This window comes from Cyclopterus lumpus, chromosome 22, assembly GCF_009769545.1.
Source record: "Cyclopterus lumpus isolate fCycLum1 chromosome 22, fCycLum1.pri, whole genome shotgun sequence".
Taxonomy (NCBI): Eukaryota; Metazoa; Chordata; class Actinopteri; order Perciformes; family Cyclopteridae; genus Cyclopterus; species Cyclopterus lumpus.
In genome coordinates this window covers 17,364,423-17,377,473 of record NC_046987.1, presented here as the reverse complement: position 1 = coordinate 17,377,473, position 13,051 = coordinate 17,364,423, and the positions used below count along the sequence as shown (strand labels likewise).

The window sequence follows — 13,051 nt, the reverse complement described above, 5'->3', positions numbered from 1 at the left end:
AAAAAGTTACACAAAGTACAGAGTACTTGTGTAATATTTGAAATCGATGACACCCATCAGCAGTGTGGAACGTGTCTTTTTTCATAAGTTACAGTGTTAATAAGAAATAAAGATTTTAAAATGTGAAACGAGCACTGTTTTATATAGCGTGCACTTTAAATGGGAGGTCTTCTGTTTTCCTTCTGCAACACAACTCAAAGTATTTCACTCATGAGTCAGTGCAGCGCAGGTTTTCTTTCTGTGGATTGGAATTATCTGCTTTTCATCACCTCCGGGCCTCTGGGGCCCAATTAATATTTATTTGGACATATTTTACTTAAGCTTTACGATAAAAGATCATTTTCACTCGCAAATGATGTGGTTTGCGGCGAGGCCGGGGAATGTTTCCTCCCCCTCAACATTGTGATTCGGTTCATCCCTCCCTATTAGTTTATGCATTTGGCTCGTGCAGCTACGCAGCAACAAGCAGTTACTGCCTATTTGGATTTGTTCAAGAGGCAGGTATGTGTCCATCCATCATGAACCTGTATTTTACTAGTGGAAATGCCTCACGTGCACACATACAACCAAAATACAGCCACGCTAACGGTCACTGGATGAGAACCTCACTGACCCATGAGAGGAAATTAACAAAGAAACACGGGAACGATGCAACTCGTCAGCTGAAACTAAACCACCGTAAAACTAAAGCACCGTAAGATTTGAAGTTCTCCATGACATTATAAGTGGGAAGCACAAGGACGATTACACATCACAACCCCGTACGATATATGGATACGATATATATGGATAAAATAACATGCACAAAACACCCACTGGCGCATACACACATGCAAGCACCAATGTAAGCACAGATAATCACCCCGACTATAATGAACATGAATTATGAGATTATCTCGAAATAAATAAATAAAAACACGTCAGGCTTAGATCCCTTTCCCCTCTCGGGAGCTCTTTGATCCGGATCAGTCTGGTTTTGGGATTACTCTCTAATGTGATGTTTAAACCGATCGCTCCAGAGCTTCAGGCTGACGGAGAGCGAGGAGCCTTTTTCAGACAATATCAGGGGGACGTTTTACTTCTTCCTGGTACCGACTGTTAAATACTTGACCCTGAATTGTCACAGCATTGTGTGATGAGACTATCCTTGAACGCAGCACGCAGTCCCTCCGTCAGCTAATCTTGACCCACAATGTTGTCATTAATACTCTCAAACGGGTACATGAACAAAGATGTGTGTGTTTAACAGATTATCTTTTGTAATTTACTCACATCAATGGTGTTTGAATATGTTTGGGTAACACTTCAAAAAAAAGTGTGATGAACGGTTCATAAACATAACTTTTCACACGTCACTGTCAGTTGCCGGGTTTCCTGCTCTTATATAGGTTCAGAAGATCCATCCACCATTATAGCCAAACCATCGCAGGGCTGACACCTAAAGACGGACAAACATTCACACCTACAGGGAGTTTAGAGTCATCAAATAACCCAAGTTTCCTGTCTTTGGAACGTGGGAGGAAGCTGGAGAAAACCCACGGTGACACGGGGAGGACATGCACATTCAACACAGTCCAGCCCGGGATCAACCAGAGCCCCTCTTGAGGCGACCACGACACCACCGTTCAGCCCCTTGTCAGTAAAATAATAATAATAATAGTTTTTAGTTGGAGAAATCTTAAAAAAAACATTTTCTTTTTAGTTCCTAGAAAGACAAATGACACTCGGGAATTTTCCATTTCAATGAACATCATCGGGACGTTACCACAACGTGACACACACACGCGCACACACACACACGCACACGCACACACGCACGCGGCTCAGAAAAGGAAACAAGTTGCCTTTTGGTCCTGACCCGGGAACAGTTGCGCTGTTTCCAACAGAGTTAATTTGAGGGTTCGGGTGCAGCAGGTAAACTGATCCTCTGTCAGTTGAAGCCCAGGACGGTCGATCAGCTGGTCAATGAGAACCAGAGGAGGCCCGCGGCTGCCTTTCTGTCAGACCTGCCCCAAATTCACCAGCTGGGTGCGACTTCATCACTGGTCCAACGTGTGTGTGTGTGTGTGTGTATGTTTTTAGTAGTGGTGTGTTCACTTTACACAGTCATATCTGAAACTGAGGAATAAAGACGGGATCAACGTACAACACTCAGGAACAGAGGTGAGTTTATTAGACATATATGTTAATATATACATATTGATATAGACCTGCACGCAGCATGCAATATAGTCAAGAAACTGTAAATAAGATGTAAATATATTAGAATCAGGATTTGACTAAAGCTGTTGTCCAAGGGATAGTAGTACAAATTTAATTTCATTATTTATTCACTTTCTCATTGCTTTAGAATTCAATATGTGAATTCTAATTCTAATTTTGTTATTTAAAATAAGGTTATTCACCTCACCACGACAGCGCTCTGGATTTATTTTTTAATAGTGCACGTAAATTGACATGACAGTCTGATTTAATTTCTATATATGCAATATTTCTTGACATCCCTTTCCTGTTTTGTAGCATTCAGGTGCAGAACATTTCTGTTTTGATTTAATGCTAATGGTAGATTATAGTTGTATATTAAAAAGATTACTGAAAATGACAATAAAAAAATGTATTAGTCCATTAGTAAAAGTATTTAATAAAATATTTAATATAATGTGTCATTTAGTCTCCTTGCAAGTGTATCACATACAACATCACATGTGAATGATAATTTGTGTGTTTCACAGTAGACGAAGACGCATGTACCCGCATCTTAAAAGGAGTGAAACCCCGTCTCACCCAAACTAATGGCGTCGCAGGAGGTTTGTTTGTTTTAACCCTTTCATCTGCAAAAATGAACAGACAGAAGGAGCGTGTGGTAAATACAAAATCCTGTACATGTTGCCAGTGTGTGAAAATACTGTGATTGCTGCGATCCTTGACCTTCACAAAGAAGGTCAGACGGTTGCTTTTGTTTGTCGAACCATGTGGGGTCACTGGGCTCAGGTCACACTTGTTTAAACATGGACGCCTGCGTGTTGAGAGTTTTGTTGTGCAAATAAAGCAAGTGGGCACCTCGTTCGGAAAAAACACCTGGAATGTCCCATTAGTACCAAATAATACTCCATTAAAACAAGTTACTGGTCAAGTAAAAAAGGTAAAGAAATAAATGCCACTCACTTGGTTGTTCCAGAGCCATCTGACAGCCACCCTCCTGACCTCCATCCTGGCAGCGGTGCTCGGCTCCCTGCAGATCGGCTACCACACGGGCAACGTCAACGCTCCGGCCAAGGTGAGCGGGACACGCGGGAGCTGAGGGGGAAGATACGCCGACATGACACCGACACCCAAAAAACGTCTTCATATTCTCCATTATTGTCGTGCTATTTGAGCTTTAGGATTCGCTTTGTAAATACGCTGTTCATTAAGATCCATTGATAAAAGAATATAGGAGGAATATCTTTCTCAACAAAGAAGAACACACTCTACCAGGATATGCAGAAAAGTCACAAAATGTCCAAGCAGAGAAACAAACATTACGTAGACCCCGGACAACCGGGCCCAACAGTATCACGCAATGGCGGATCCCGGAAAAAAATATCTGATCGTCAAACAAATATCTCACCGCCTCAATAAAACACTAAATAAACCCAACAGGCCCTGAGACTCTGGCTCAGCTTCAGGCCTGGCAGGGTTTTGCTATTTCACAGGTAGTCGGCACTACATGTTTGCGAGTGATTCAACATTTGAATTCCTCGCAACACTGAGCCAGCGAAAATATTTTGCCTGGAATCGTTACAATACCGACAGTAAAAGTGACTGAACATTGGCGTTGTTGGATCGGTCCAGTACGTCACAGGGAACGGAGAAGTTGTGCCCAGTTTAATGTTTAACGGTAAAACCCGCAGTTTGCTTTCTTTCGTCTTTTGCTCGCCGTTTAGATCATTGAAGAGTTTTTCAACCACACCTGGAGAGTCAGGCACAACCAGACGATGCCAGATCACAGCCTGACGCTGCTGTGGTCGCTCTCCGTCAGCATCAAAGACTTCGGAGCCTTGCTGGGCTCGCTGGGAGTCAGATACCTGGCAGATTCCTATGGAAGGTAAGAAATAATACCAATGAAAAAGAAAATCCCCATAACTTCCATTTAACTTCTCTCGTCTTCCCCTCCAGACGAAACTCCATCCTGATAGTGAACTGTGTCTCTGTTGTGGGAGCGTGTCTGATGTCCGCCTCCAAGGCCAGCCAGTCCTTCGAGGTTCTCATCCTGGGGCGGTTGGTGTTCGGCCTCTTCTGCGGCCTGGTGATGAGTCTCAATCCGCTCTACATCCAGGAGGTGTCGCCCACAAACCTGAGGGGGGCCTTCGCGACCCTCAACCAGGTGTCCTTCGCCTCGGGCATCCTGCTGGGAATGGTGAGGACAGCGCTGGAAGGCTTCGGTTTTGACTAGATTGACGTTTGCCTTCTTGATGCCTGCTGTTGCGACCCCTCAGGTCCACTAGGGGCCAACCAGGATATGGTAGATAAAAAGTCAAAAGGTTGGATGCAGAACACAAAATTGTAAGAACCGTTACTTATTTTGTCTCAGATCTCTGACTCTGTTGCCATAGTTACCTCCCGTTTTCTTTTCCTATTACATTTTTTTTTTAGGGAGTTTTGTCTGGACATTTTGTGAAGACTTGTGGTTCTCAAAAGTAGTTTTCTGAGCTAGAATGTTGTTGTTGTTGTTGTTGTTGTTGTCTCTATGAGGTCAATTCCCATAAGAATGACATCATGTTTTGGTGCTTAGCTGTTAATTAATCACCTTCTGTATGCAGCAGTGATTATGTAGGTTGATGATGATGATACCAATAGGGTTCCTAATCTTGAGTCAAGATCTATCCAGAAAAATAAATCCATCCGTTTCCAAAGTTTAGAACTGACACAGTGAAACATTATTATATAGACAACGGGCAAGAAAAAATGTGTTGGACACATTTGTGGGAATGCCGTTTTGTGTTGCACACAATCGGCTTTACTAAAAGTAAAAAAGTACAGCGTGAAGCCTTCAGACATCCGTGTGCTGCAGGTGGCTGGTCTGGAGACAGTGCTGGGTACAGAGCATCACTGGGCCATGATGCTGTCCCTGTCCGTCATTCCGGCCCTGACGCAGTACCTGGTCCTGCCTTTCTGTCCCGAGAGCCCTCGCTACCTGCTCATCAACCGGGGAGAGGAGAGCAAAGCCGAGGCTGGTGGGTCCCACTTTTAGGTATTTTATTTTAGTCAGTAAGCTGGTGTTACATCATAGAGATATCCGATTAGAGAGAGAGAGCTGAAGAACTTTTCTCATCGGCTTTTTAGATTCAGGGCCGACATCCAGGAATCAAGAGACATGCTTTTAAAGCACTCTATAGCCTCTCAGCTCTGTGGATACGCCACAACAGCTCCTTTACAAGAAAAGAAAAGAAGAAATGTGCTTTTAAACCCCGCAGCCCTGCTGAGGCTGAGAGGACGCTCGGACGAGGTGTTCGCTGAGCTGGAAGAGATGAAGGAGGAGGCTGCGCACACTCAGACGGGCGTCACCATCCACGAGTTCTTCAAGAAGCGCCGATACAAACAGCCCATCGTCATCGTCCTCGTCATCAACTTGGGCAGCCAGCTGTCCGGATTCAATGCGGTCAGTCTCGTGAAATGCATCTGAGATTTGAAGGATTGTAAAAATCCATTGATCATCTTTCTCGGGGGGGGGCAGTGTGTCGTCCCAGTAACCCAGAAATATAAAAGCAGCGCCTGCTCTTTTCTTCCAGATCATTAATTATTCCACCAGAATGTTCCAGGCCAAGTTCGACCAGGCCAAATACCTGACTCTGGGCGTGGGGGCCGTCAACGTGACCTTCACCTTGGTGGCAGTGAGTACAGAATACAGTGGGAACCGGTAAACCTTTAAAATAACGATTTGAGTAACAGCATATCGTATGTCAACAATGTTATTTTACCGGCTGCTAAAAATAAACTCAACAGTCAACACTAAGAAAATAAAAGGAGTCATATTTTGTAGATTTTGACACATATTGCACCCAAATCTTAGTTTACAGATGTCAAAAAACAGCCACCATTTACTCAGTGAGCAGAGTCATCGCTGTGATGGTTTTTGCTTTTTTTGCTTTCAAGTTCTTCCTGATGGAAAGGGCCGGGAGGAGGAGATTGCTCCTGACTGGGTTCATCTCCATAGCAGTGTGTAACTTACTGATGACCATAGTGGAGTCTGCCCTGGTAGGCTCTCCTGAACAACGTTATCTCATGTTTGACACACCTGGAATCCACTAAAACAAAAACTATAAACCTAATACCGTACCCACTTTTTGGCGCACACATTTCAACACACGTCAACCCTAAAACTCACACTGACCCCTTCCGCAGCACCTGGTCCCGGAGCTGCGGAGCCTGCAGGTCCTGCTGGTCTTCTGCCTGATTTCGGCCTACGAGCTGGGCCCCGGCCCCATCTCGTGGTTCATCGCTGCCGAGCTGTTCGACCAGCCTGGCAGACCCATCGCGATGGCCTTCACCAGCATGCTCAACTGGGGCGGGAAGTTTGTTCTGGCGCTCCTCTTCCCTCCATTGCTGGTGGGTTGATGGAGCACGCTGTGTGATCGAGTTAAACTTTAGAGGTGGATTTCTTGCTCGCTTGTGGGAGTTCCCTTACACCTTAGAGACATGACCGTTAAAATACAAGCTATAAATCTGTTCAGTCTGTTCTATAAAAGACATATACTGTAAAACAGACATGAATCAGAATCTTAAATATGTATAAATCTATTGCTGACTCCTATAACATCAGATTGAAATAATAGTAATTAAATTAACCGTTATCCGGGGAAACATCTGTTTGTTATAGTGCTGCAGAGATGGCAGCCAACCTGAAACAGACCGAGGAACAAAATCAAACAATCTTTTCTGGTTTTATACTTTCTGGTGTAAATCTATATTTTTCTTTTCGTGAATGTGACTCTTTGTGTGTGTGTGTGTGTGTGTGTGTGTGTGTGTGTGTGTGTGTGTGTGTGTGTGTGTGTGTGTGTGTGTGTGTGTGTGTTCTCATGGTGTAATCATGCTGCACGATAAGGTTTCGATCTTTAGAGACCACTCTTGGTTAAATACAGATCAGGTAACCAGATGAAAATAACACCCGTCTGTCTATTCCCCCCTCATCCACACACACACACACACACACACACACACAAACACACACACAGAAAATCTGCGGTGCGTACGTCTACCTCCTCTTCATGACTGTGGCTCTGGTGGCCTTCGCCTTCACCTGGATTCGCCTCCCGGAGACAAAAGGACGCACATTCGATGACATCGCAGAGGAGTTCAGAGGAGCGGAGGGCATCCCTCTGCACAATAAGACTGGATTCAACACTTTCCCCTGAACGACCTTTCAACCTTTACTGAAGTCACAGTCGCACTGTTCTGATTGATATTTATGTAGCGTATGTTTTGAGGCATTTTGTAACCCATTGTTTAGTTATTTTGTAGAGTTGGAGCCTTTTGAGGGGCAGGTGGAGGATACAACTTAAACAAAGTGAAGAAAGTCTGTAAGGCAGAGGATTAAACTATCGTTTGTCACAAAGAGCATTGTGACGCACTGCAGGCCACAAAGTCAGGGAACACTTTGATGAAATTATCATGTTTGTTTGTGTCGCCATCACCTGTTGTCATGCGTGTAAATAAACACTGTAAAAATCATGTTGGTCGAGATCTTCATTCCCTTAAACTAAGGTTTTGACATTAAGCTCATCACATTAATTATTATATATATATATAATTATAATTGTGTCATTGCTGTTTTGAGTGTTCTCATCAGATTTAAGAAGTTAAATGTCCGTGTATTTCAAATGAATAACATTAAAGTGAATTATAGTCCCACCATTGGCCAATCTTTCCTTTGGCTTTACAGCAGCCGTCCAGTTTATTATTGCTCTGTGAAATCTCACATATCTCTGAACTGTGAACATTAGTGAGATGTCTGTGAACGCCAACCGCAGCTGAGCGAGGACATATTTCATCCAGTATGATCTACTGTGACTTGTAGGAACCACAGAAGAACAGGAGCCACGAGTTTAGAGGACACGTTTGGGTTTTTAAAACAGCGGGGGGGGGGGCAGAACTAAATTGGCATGAAAATTCAAAATCATTCTAAAAGTCAGCATTAAATAACAAGTGTTAAGATTTAAGTCGGTCTGAATTCCTAGATTTCTGTCTCTCTGTATGTATGGAAACAGTGCCATCTACTGGACAAAGCTTTATAAGAGATATTAATTAAGTAGTCTAGTAACAAATATAGCAACCTTTTGTGCTTCAGTTCTTTCACTTGAGTCACCAAAACAACTCTGACTCTACATGTTGATGCTGTTTTTAACTGTTCAGAGAGAGAAGACAGATCATATATATATATATATATATATATATATATATATATATATATATATATATATATATATACCATCATTTACAAAATGAACATTATCCGGTAAGACTTGAAACCAGCGATTGAGACCATAAACTCAGGGTCCTTTTCTCATAGACTTCTGTACAATTCTTCTTTTTGACACCAGGAGACCTGCCCCCTGGTTACCAGTGGAGAGAATGCAAGTGTAAGACACTTCTGTATTGACTTCCCTTTTCAGAACCGCCTAGGATGGACCCCCTAAGAAACAATGAACTGATAAGTGAATAGTGAACATGTGAACTCGTGTGAAAAGAGCCTCAATGGGTCTAAATCAGAGGTGTCAAACATACGGCCCAAGGACCAAAACCGGACGGCCAAAGAGTCCAAGAAACTGCAAAGTAAAACAATTACAGAAAATTAATTTGAAGTCATAGTATTTGTAAATATCTGTGAAAAGGAAAAAAAACACAATACAAAAGCCTTTAACTGAGGCAGCGTACAGTATTTTTCACACCAGCAGGGGGCAACAAACCCCCTAAAACAACACAATAAATTAGGATATCATCCACTCCCATCTGTGCACTCCTCCCTGCTGAGAGCTCTGACGGCGACCTCTCTGACACCAACAGCGTTCATCAATCTGGAACAGGGACGCAGTCTCGTCCTCAGCTGTCGGGTCCGGAAAGAAAAGCTGATAGTAGAGAAACTACTAAACTTCATTAACATGATTTGTGTGGTCTTGATATGCTATTTCCTTCATCTCTGGGGAAATAATGGTGAGAAGCAATGAAATATTTGGGAAAAGAGTAATTTCAGTATTTAAAATCTTGTCTGTTTATTTTCTTTCCTGACAGGCGCCACCAAGAGTGTCTTCCAAACTCCTCCTTCCATCATCAAGAGAACTGGTGAATGGGTTTACCATGAGATCAGCTGTTCTCACAACATAACAAATTATGATGTCATGCTCTGGTACAAAAGAGAAGAAGAACAGGGATCTCTCGAGTACCTGGGATATATGAATATGATCTTCCCGTTCCCCGAGGACGACGTGAAAGAAAAGATCAGCTTTGAGGGAGATGCCCGTAAACATTCACGCCTCAACATTTCAGATCTTGCATTACATGACAGTGGCGTGTATTTCTGCGCTGCCAGTCAACACAGTGCTGCACATTCCCCTCCAGGAAGTACACAAACTCTCCTTCATCTGTCTGGCAGACAAACAGCATGTTGAGTCTCTTGAACACCTGCAGACAGCCGACATCCAAACCGAGACTTTGAACACTTTATCAACTGTTTTGATCGGTGACCCCGTCTGAGGTCGTGTTTTAGGCCCAAAGATCAACAATATACGGTCGTCGCAATCCGAGGATGTGAAGAACACAATGTTGGTGATATGTCATATTGTGACAGACATCCAAACCGTTCTGCTTCTGCCTCAGGTCTACTTTTCTGGTAAAAGAAATAAACATCCTTATTAAGAATTTCGCTTTACTGCCATGTCGGTACAGAACTATACTCGTTTAAAAGATCACCCCAGAATAGATGACACCATAAATCGGTCGTTCTCAGCCTTGTTGCTGATCTGACTAACAGGAAACCTTCATGACGGTGACTTTAGTAGCACTCGTCCTCCCATCTATACTTCCACTGTTACTATACTGCTGACATGCGCTGACACTCCCACCTACAACTCTTCATGTCTCTGTAATGACACGAGACTCCGGTAGTTTGTGTGGACGAGGACATGGATATGATCATCAAACAAGACGTCTTAGTGTTGTCAGTCTTCTTGCTGTGGGCAGCAGGTAATTTCACAATAAAAATCAACTGTGAATAATTACAACTCGACATTAATCTCACTATAGCTGATTGTATTGAACGTTTATAATCGGTAACTTGGTAACTATTATACACTCAGGTCTTATTGACGGCAGTGATGTCACCCAGACTTCAATACTGTGGGAACACGAGGGTGAAAATGCAACAATGAGCTGCAGCCACACGAAGGGGGGCAGCTATTACCAGATGTACTGGTACAGACAGCTGCCAGGAGAAACAATGAAACCGGTAGTGTACACCGTTGCAGACACTGAACCCGACTTTGAACCCGACTTCAGAGGGGGGAGATTTTCAGCCACCAAGCCTGACGCTCACAGCGGGACGTTCACCGTGGAGAACCTGCAGCCAGAAGATAACGGCTTGTACTTCTGCGTCGTCAGCGATCACAGTGATGCAGACGCACATGAAGGCTGAACAAAAACCCCAGCGGCGTCATCAGTGAGTCTATGTTCCTGCTGTCCTGTAGGGGGACCTCGAGCACAATCACTGAACGTCCTACGATACAGAGACAGTCCCTGCTGTAACCTTCCATATCGGTTGTAACGCCACACAGACGGGTCTCTGGTCTGGTCTCTGAGTTGGATCAGAACACAATAATGATCACAGCTGGTCTGATCGAACTGTCTGCAGCTCTGCTCTGGATCGTAGGTACTGCACATTATGAAGCTGATGAACGAGAGGAGAAGCCGCTACTTTGTCCTTCATACTAATGATTGCATGTTGATCTTTCTGACTGCAAACAGAGAGGATGTTGTTGTTGTTGGTCCTTTAACATGATCATCTTTTACCCTCACAGGTCTAACTGATGGCCGTGATGTCAACCAGACCCCTCTGCTGTGGGAGGTCGAGGGTCAGTCTGCCACGATGGACTGCAGTCACATTAAGGACATCTCGTACCGACAGATGTACTGGTACAGACAGCTGCCAGGAGAAACAATGAAACTGGTAGTGTACACCGTTGCAGACACTGAACCCGACTTTGAACCCGACTTCAGGGGGGGGAGATTTTCAGCCACCAAGCCTGACGCTCACAGCGGGACGTTCACCGTGGAGAACCTGCAGCCAGAAGATAACGGCTTGTACTTCTGTGCTGTGAGTCAACACAGTGATACTGGTTCACTCACTAGCTGAACAAAAACCACAGTGCTCCGTAAACACAACGGTTACGATGATGTCGTGCCCTGTAGGGGGACCTCGAGGACCACTTTGATTCACCACGTGGATTTTTAATAAAGCAGCCATCAGGATCAGAACACGCCCACCTGCAGCTCTTCATATCTCCGTCACCACACTGAGAGACACACGAGACTCTGACTTCCACAACATGGACGTTATAACACGTGGACTCATCAGATTGTTTATGTCTCTAATCTGGATGAAAGGTGAATTATGAACTCATCTCTTTAAAATGTTTATCTATTATTTATTTAAAAAATACCTATTATATAGGATTGCATCAAATGGTGTAAATAGTTTTAAAATGGTGAACGGTTATATACACACAGGTCTTACTGATGGGAGTGATGTCACCCAGACTGACCTGCTGTGGAGAAACGAAGGCCACAAAGCAACAATGAGCTGCAGCCACACCAAGGGGTCCAGCTACTACCAGATGTACTGGTACAGACAGCTGCCAGGGGAGGGAATGAGGCAAATAGTTTACACGACTCCAAGTCCTCCACACTTGTATGAAAGTGGCTTCGGCGAGGACAAGTTTCCTGCAACAAGGAGCGACGCTCAGACTGGATCTCTGACGGTGGAGAAGCTGCTGCCTGAGGACAGTGGAGTGTACTACTGTGCTGTGAGTCAACACAGTGATACAGGCGACTCAGACGGCTGCACAGATACTCATGAGAATAGACATGTTTCTTTGATGCGCTCCAGAGGGAGCATCAAAGGCTGGTATCCGTTACTATAGCTGCACTTTGTTAGCGTTGTATAGTGTCTTAATGTATGTAACACAACATGGACTCCAAAATGCCAGTCAGGATGATTGTGAATATTGTTAGTAGTGAAAAATAAAGCCTGCTTTAAAAATATACACATTATCATGAAAAAAAGAACAAACTAACATTGCTTCCTTTGTTTATATTTATTCACCTTTTAATTATGCAGAAATTACCTAAGGATATTTATTCTGAATTTAATTAACATTGTTATATTTTCTTTGACTAAATAAAGGTGTGTGTGCGATCCATGATGAAATTTAAAAAATAAAAAATATATATATATTCAGATTGTTTATGTCTCTAATCTGGATGAAAGGTGAATTATGAACTCATCTCTTTAAAATGTTTATCTATTATTTATTTAAAAAATACCTATTATATAGGATTGCATCAAATGGTGTAAATAGTTTTAAAATGGTGAACGGTTATATACACACAGGTCTTACTGATGGGAGTGATGTCACCCAGACTGACCTGCTGTGGAGAAACGAAGGCCACAAAGCAACAATGAGCTGCAGCCACACCAAGGGGTCCAGCTACTACCAGATGTACTGGTACAGACAGCTGCCAGGGGAGGGAATGAGGCAAATAGTTTACACGACTCCAAGTCCTCCACACTTGTATGAAAGTGGCTTCGGCGAGGACAAGTTTCCTGCAACAAGGAGCGACGCTCAGACTGGATCTCTGACGGTGGAGAAGCTGCTGCCTGAGGACAGTGGAGTGTACTACTGTGCTGTGAGTCAACACAGTGATACAGGCGACTCAGACGGCTGCACAGATACTCATGAGAATAGACATGTTTCTTTGATGCGCTCCAGAGGGAGCATCAAAGGCTGGTATCCGTTACTAT

The 13,051-nt window shown here is 43.6% G+C and overlaps 1 protein-coding gene across 1 annotated transcript; it reads left to right on the top strand.

Annotated features, from left to right (window-relative positions):
• Window positions 1–2,792: 2,792 nt before the first annotated feature.
• Window positions 2,793–7,394, top strand: LOC117751605 (solute carrier family 2, facilitated glucose transporter member 1). Its single transcript, XM_034563537.1, has 10 exons — window positions 2,793–2,807; window positions 3,179–3,277; window positions 3,927–4,087; window positions 4,159–4,399; window positions 5,054–5,216; window positions 5,457–5,641; window positions 5,772–5,873; window positions 6,136–6,237; window positions 6,385–6,588; window positions 7,215–7,394. Exons 1-10 carry the CDS (start codon window positions 2,793–2,795, stop codon window positions 7,392–7,394), a joined length of 1,452 nt encoding a protein of 483 aa, XP_034419428.1.
• The last annotated feature ends 5,657 nt before the right edge of the window (window positions 7,395–13,051 follow it).

Coding starts and splice junctions, on each gene's coding strand:
- LOC117751605 (XM_034563537.1), top strand. Junction 5,217..5,456: donor GGAGAGCAAAGCCGAGGCTG/GTGGGTCCCACT, acceptor TAAACCCCGCAG/CCCTGCTGAGGCTGAGAGGA. Junction 5,642..5,771: donor AGCTGTCCGGATTCAATGCG/GTCAGTCTCGTG, acceptor CTTTTCTTCCAG/ATCATTAATTATTCCACCAG.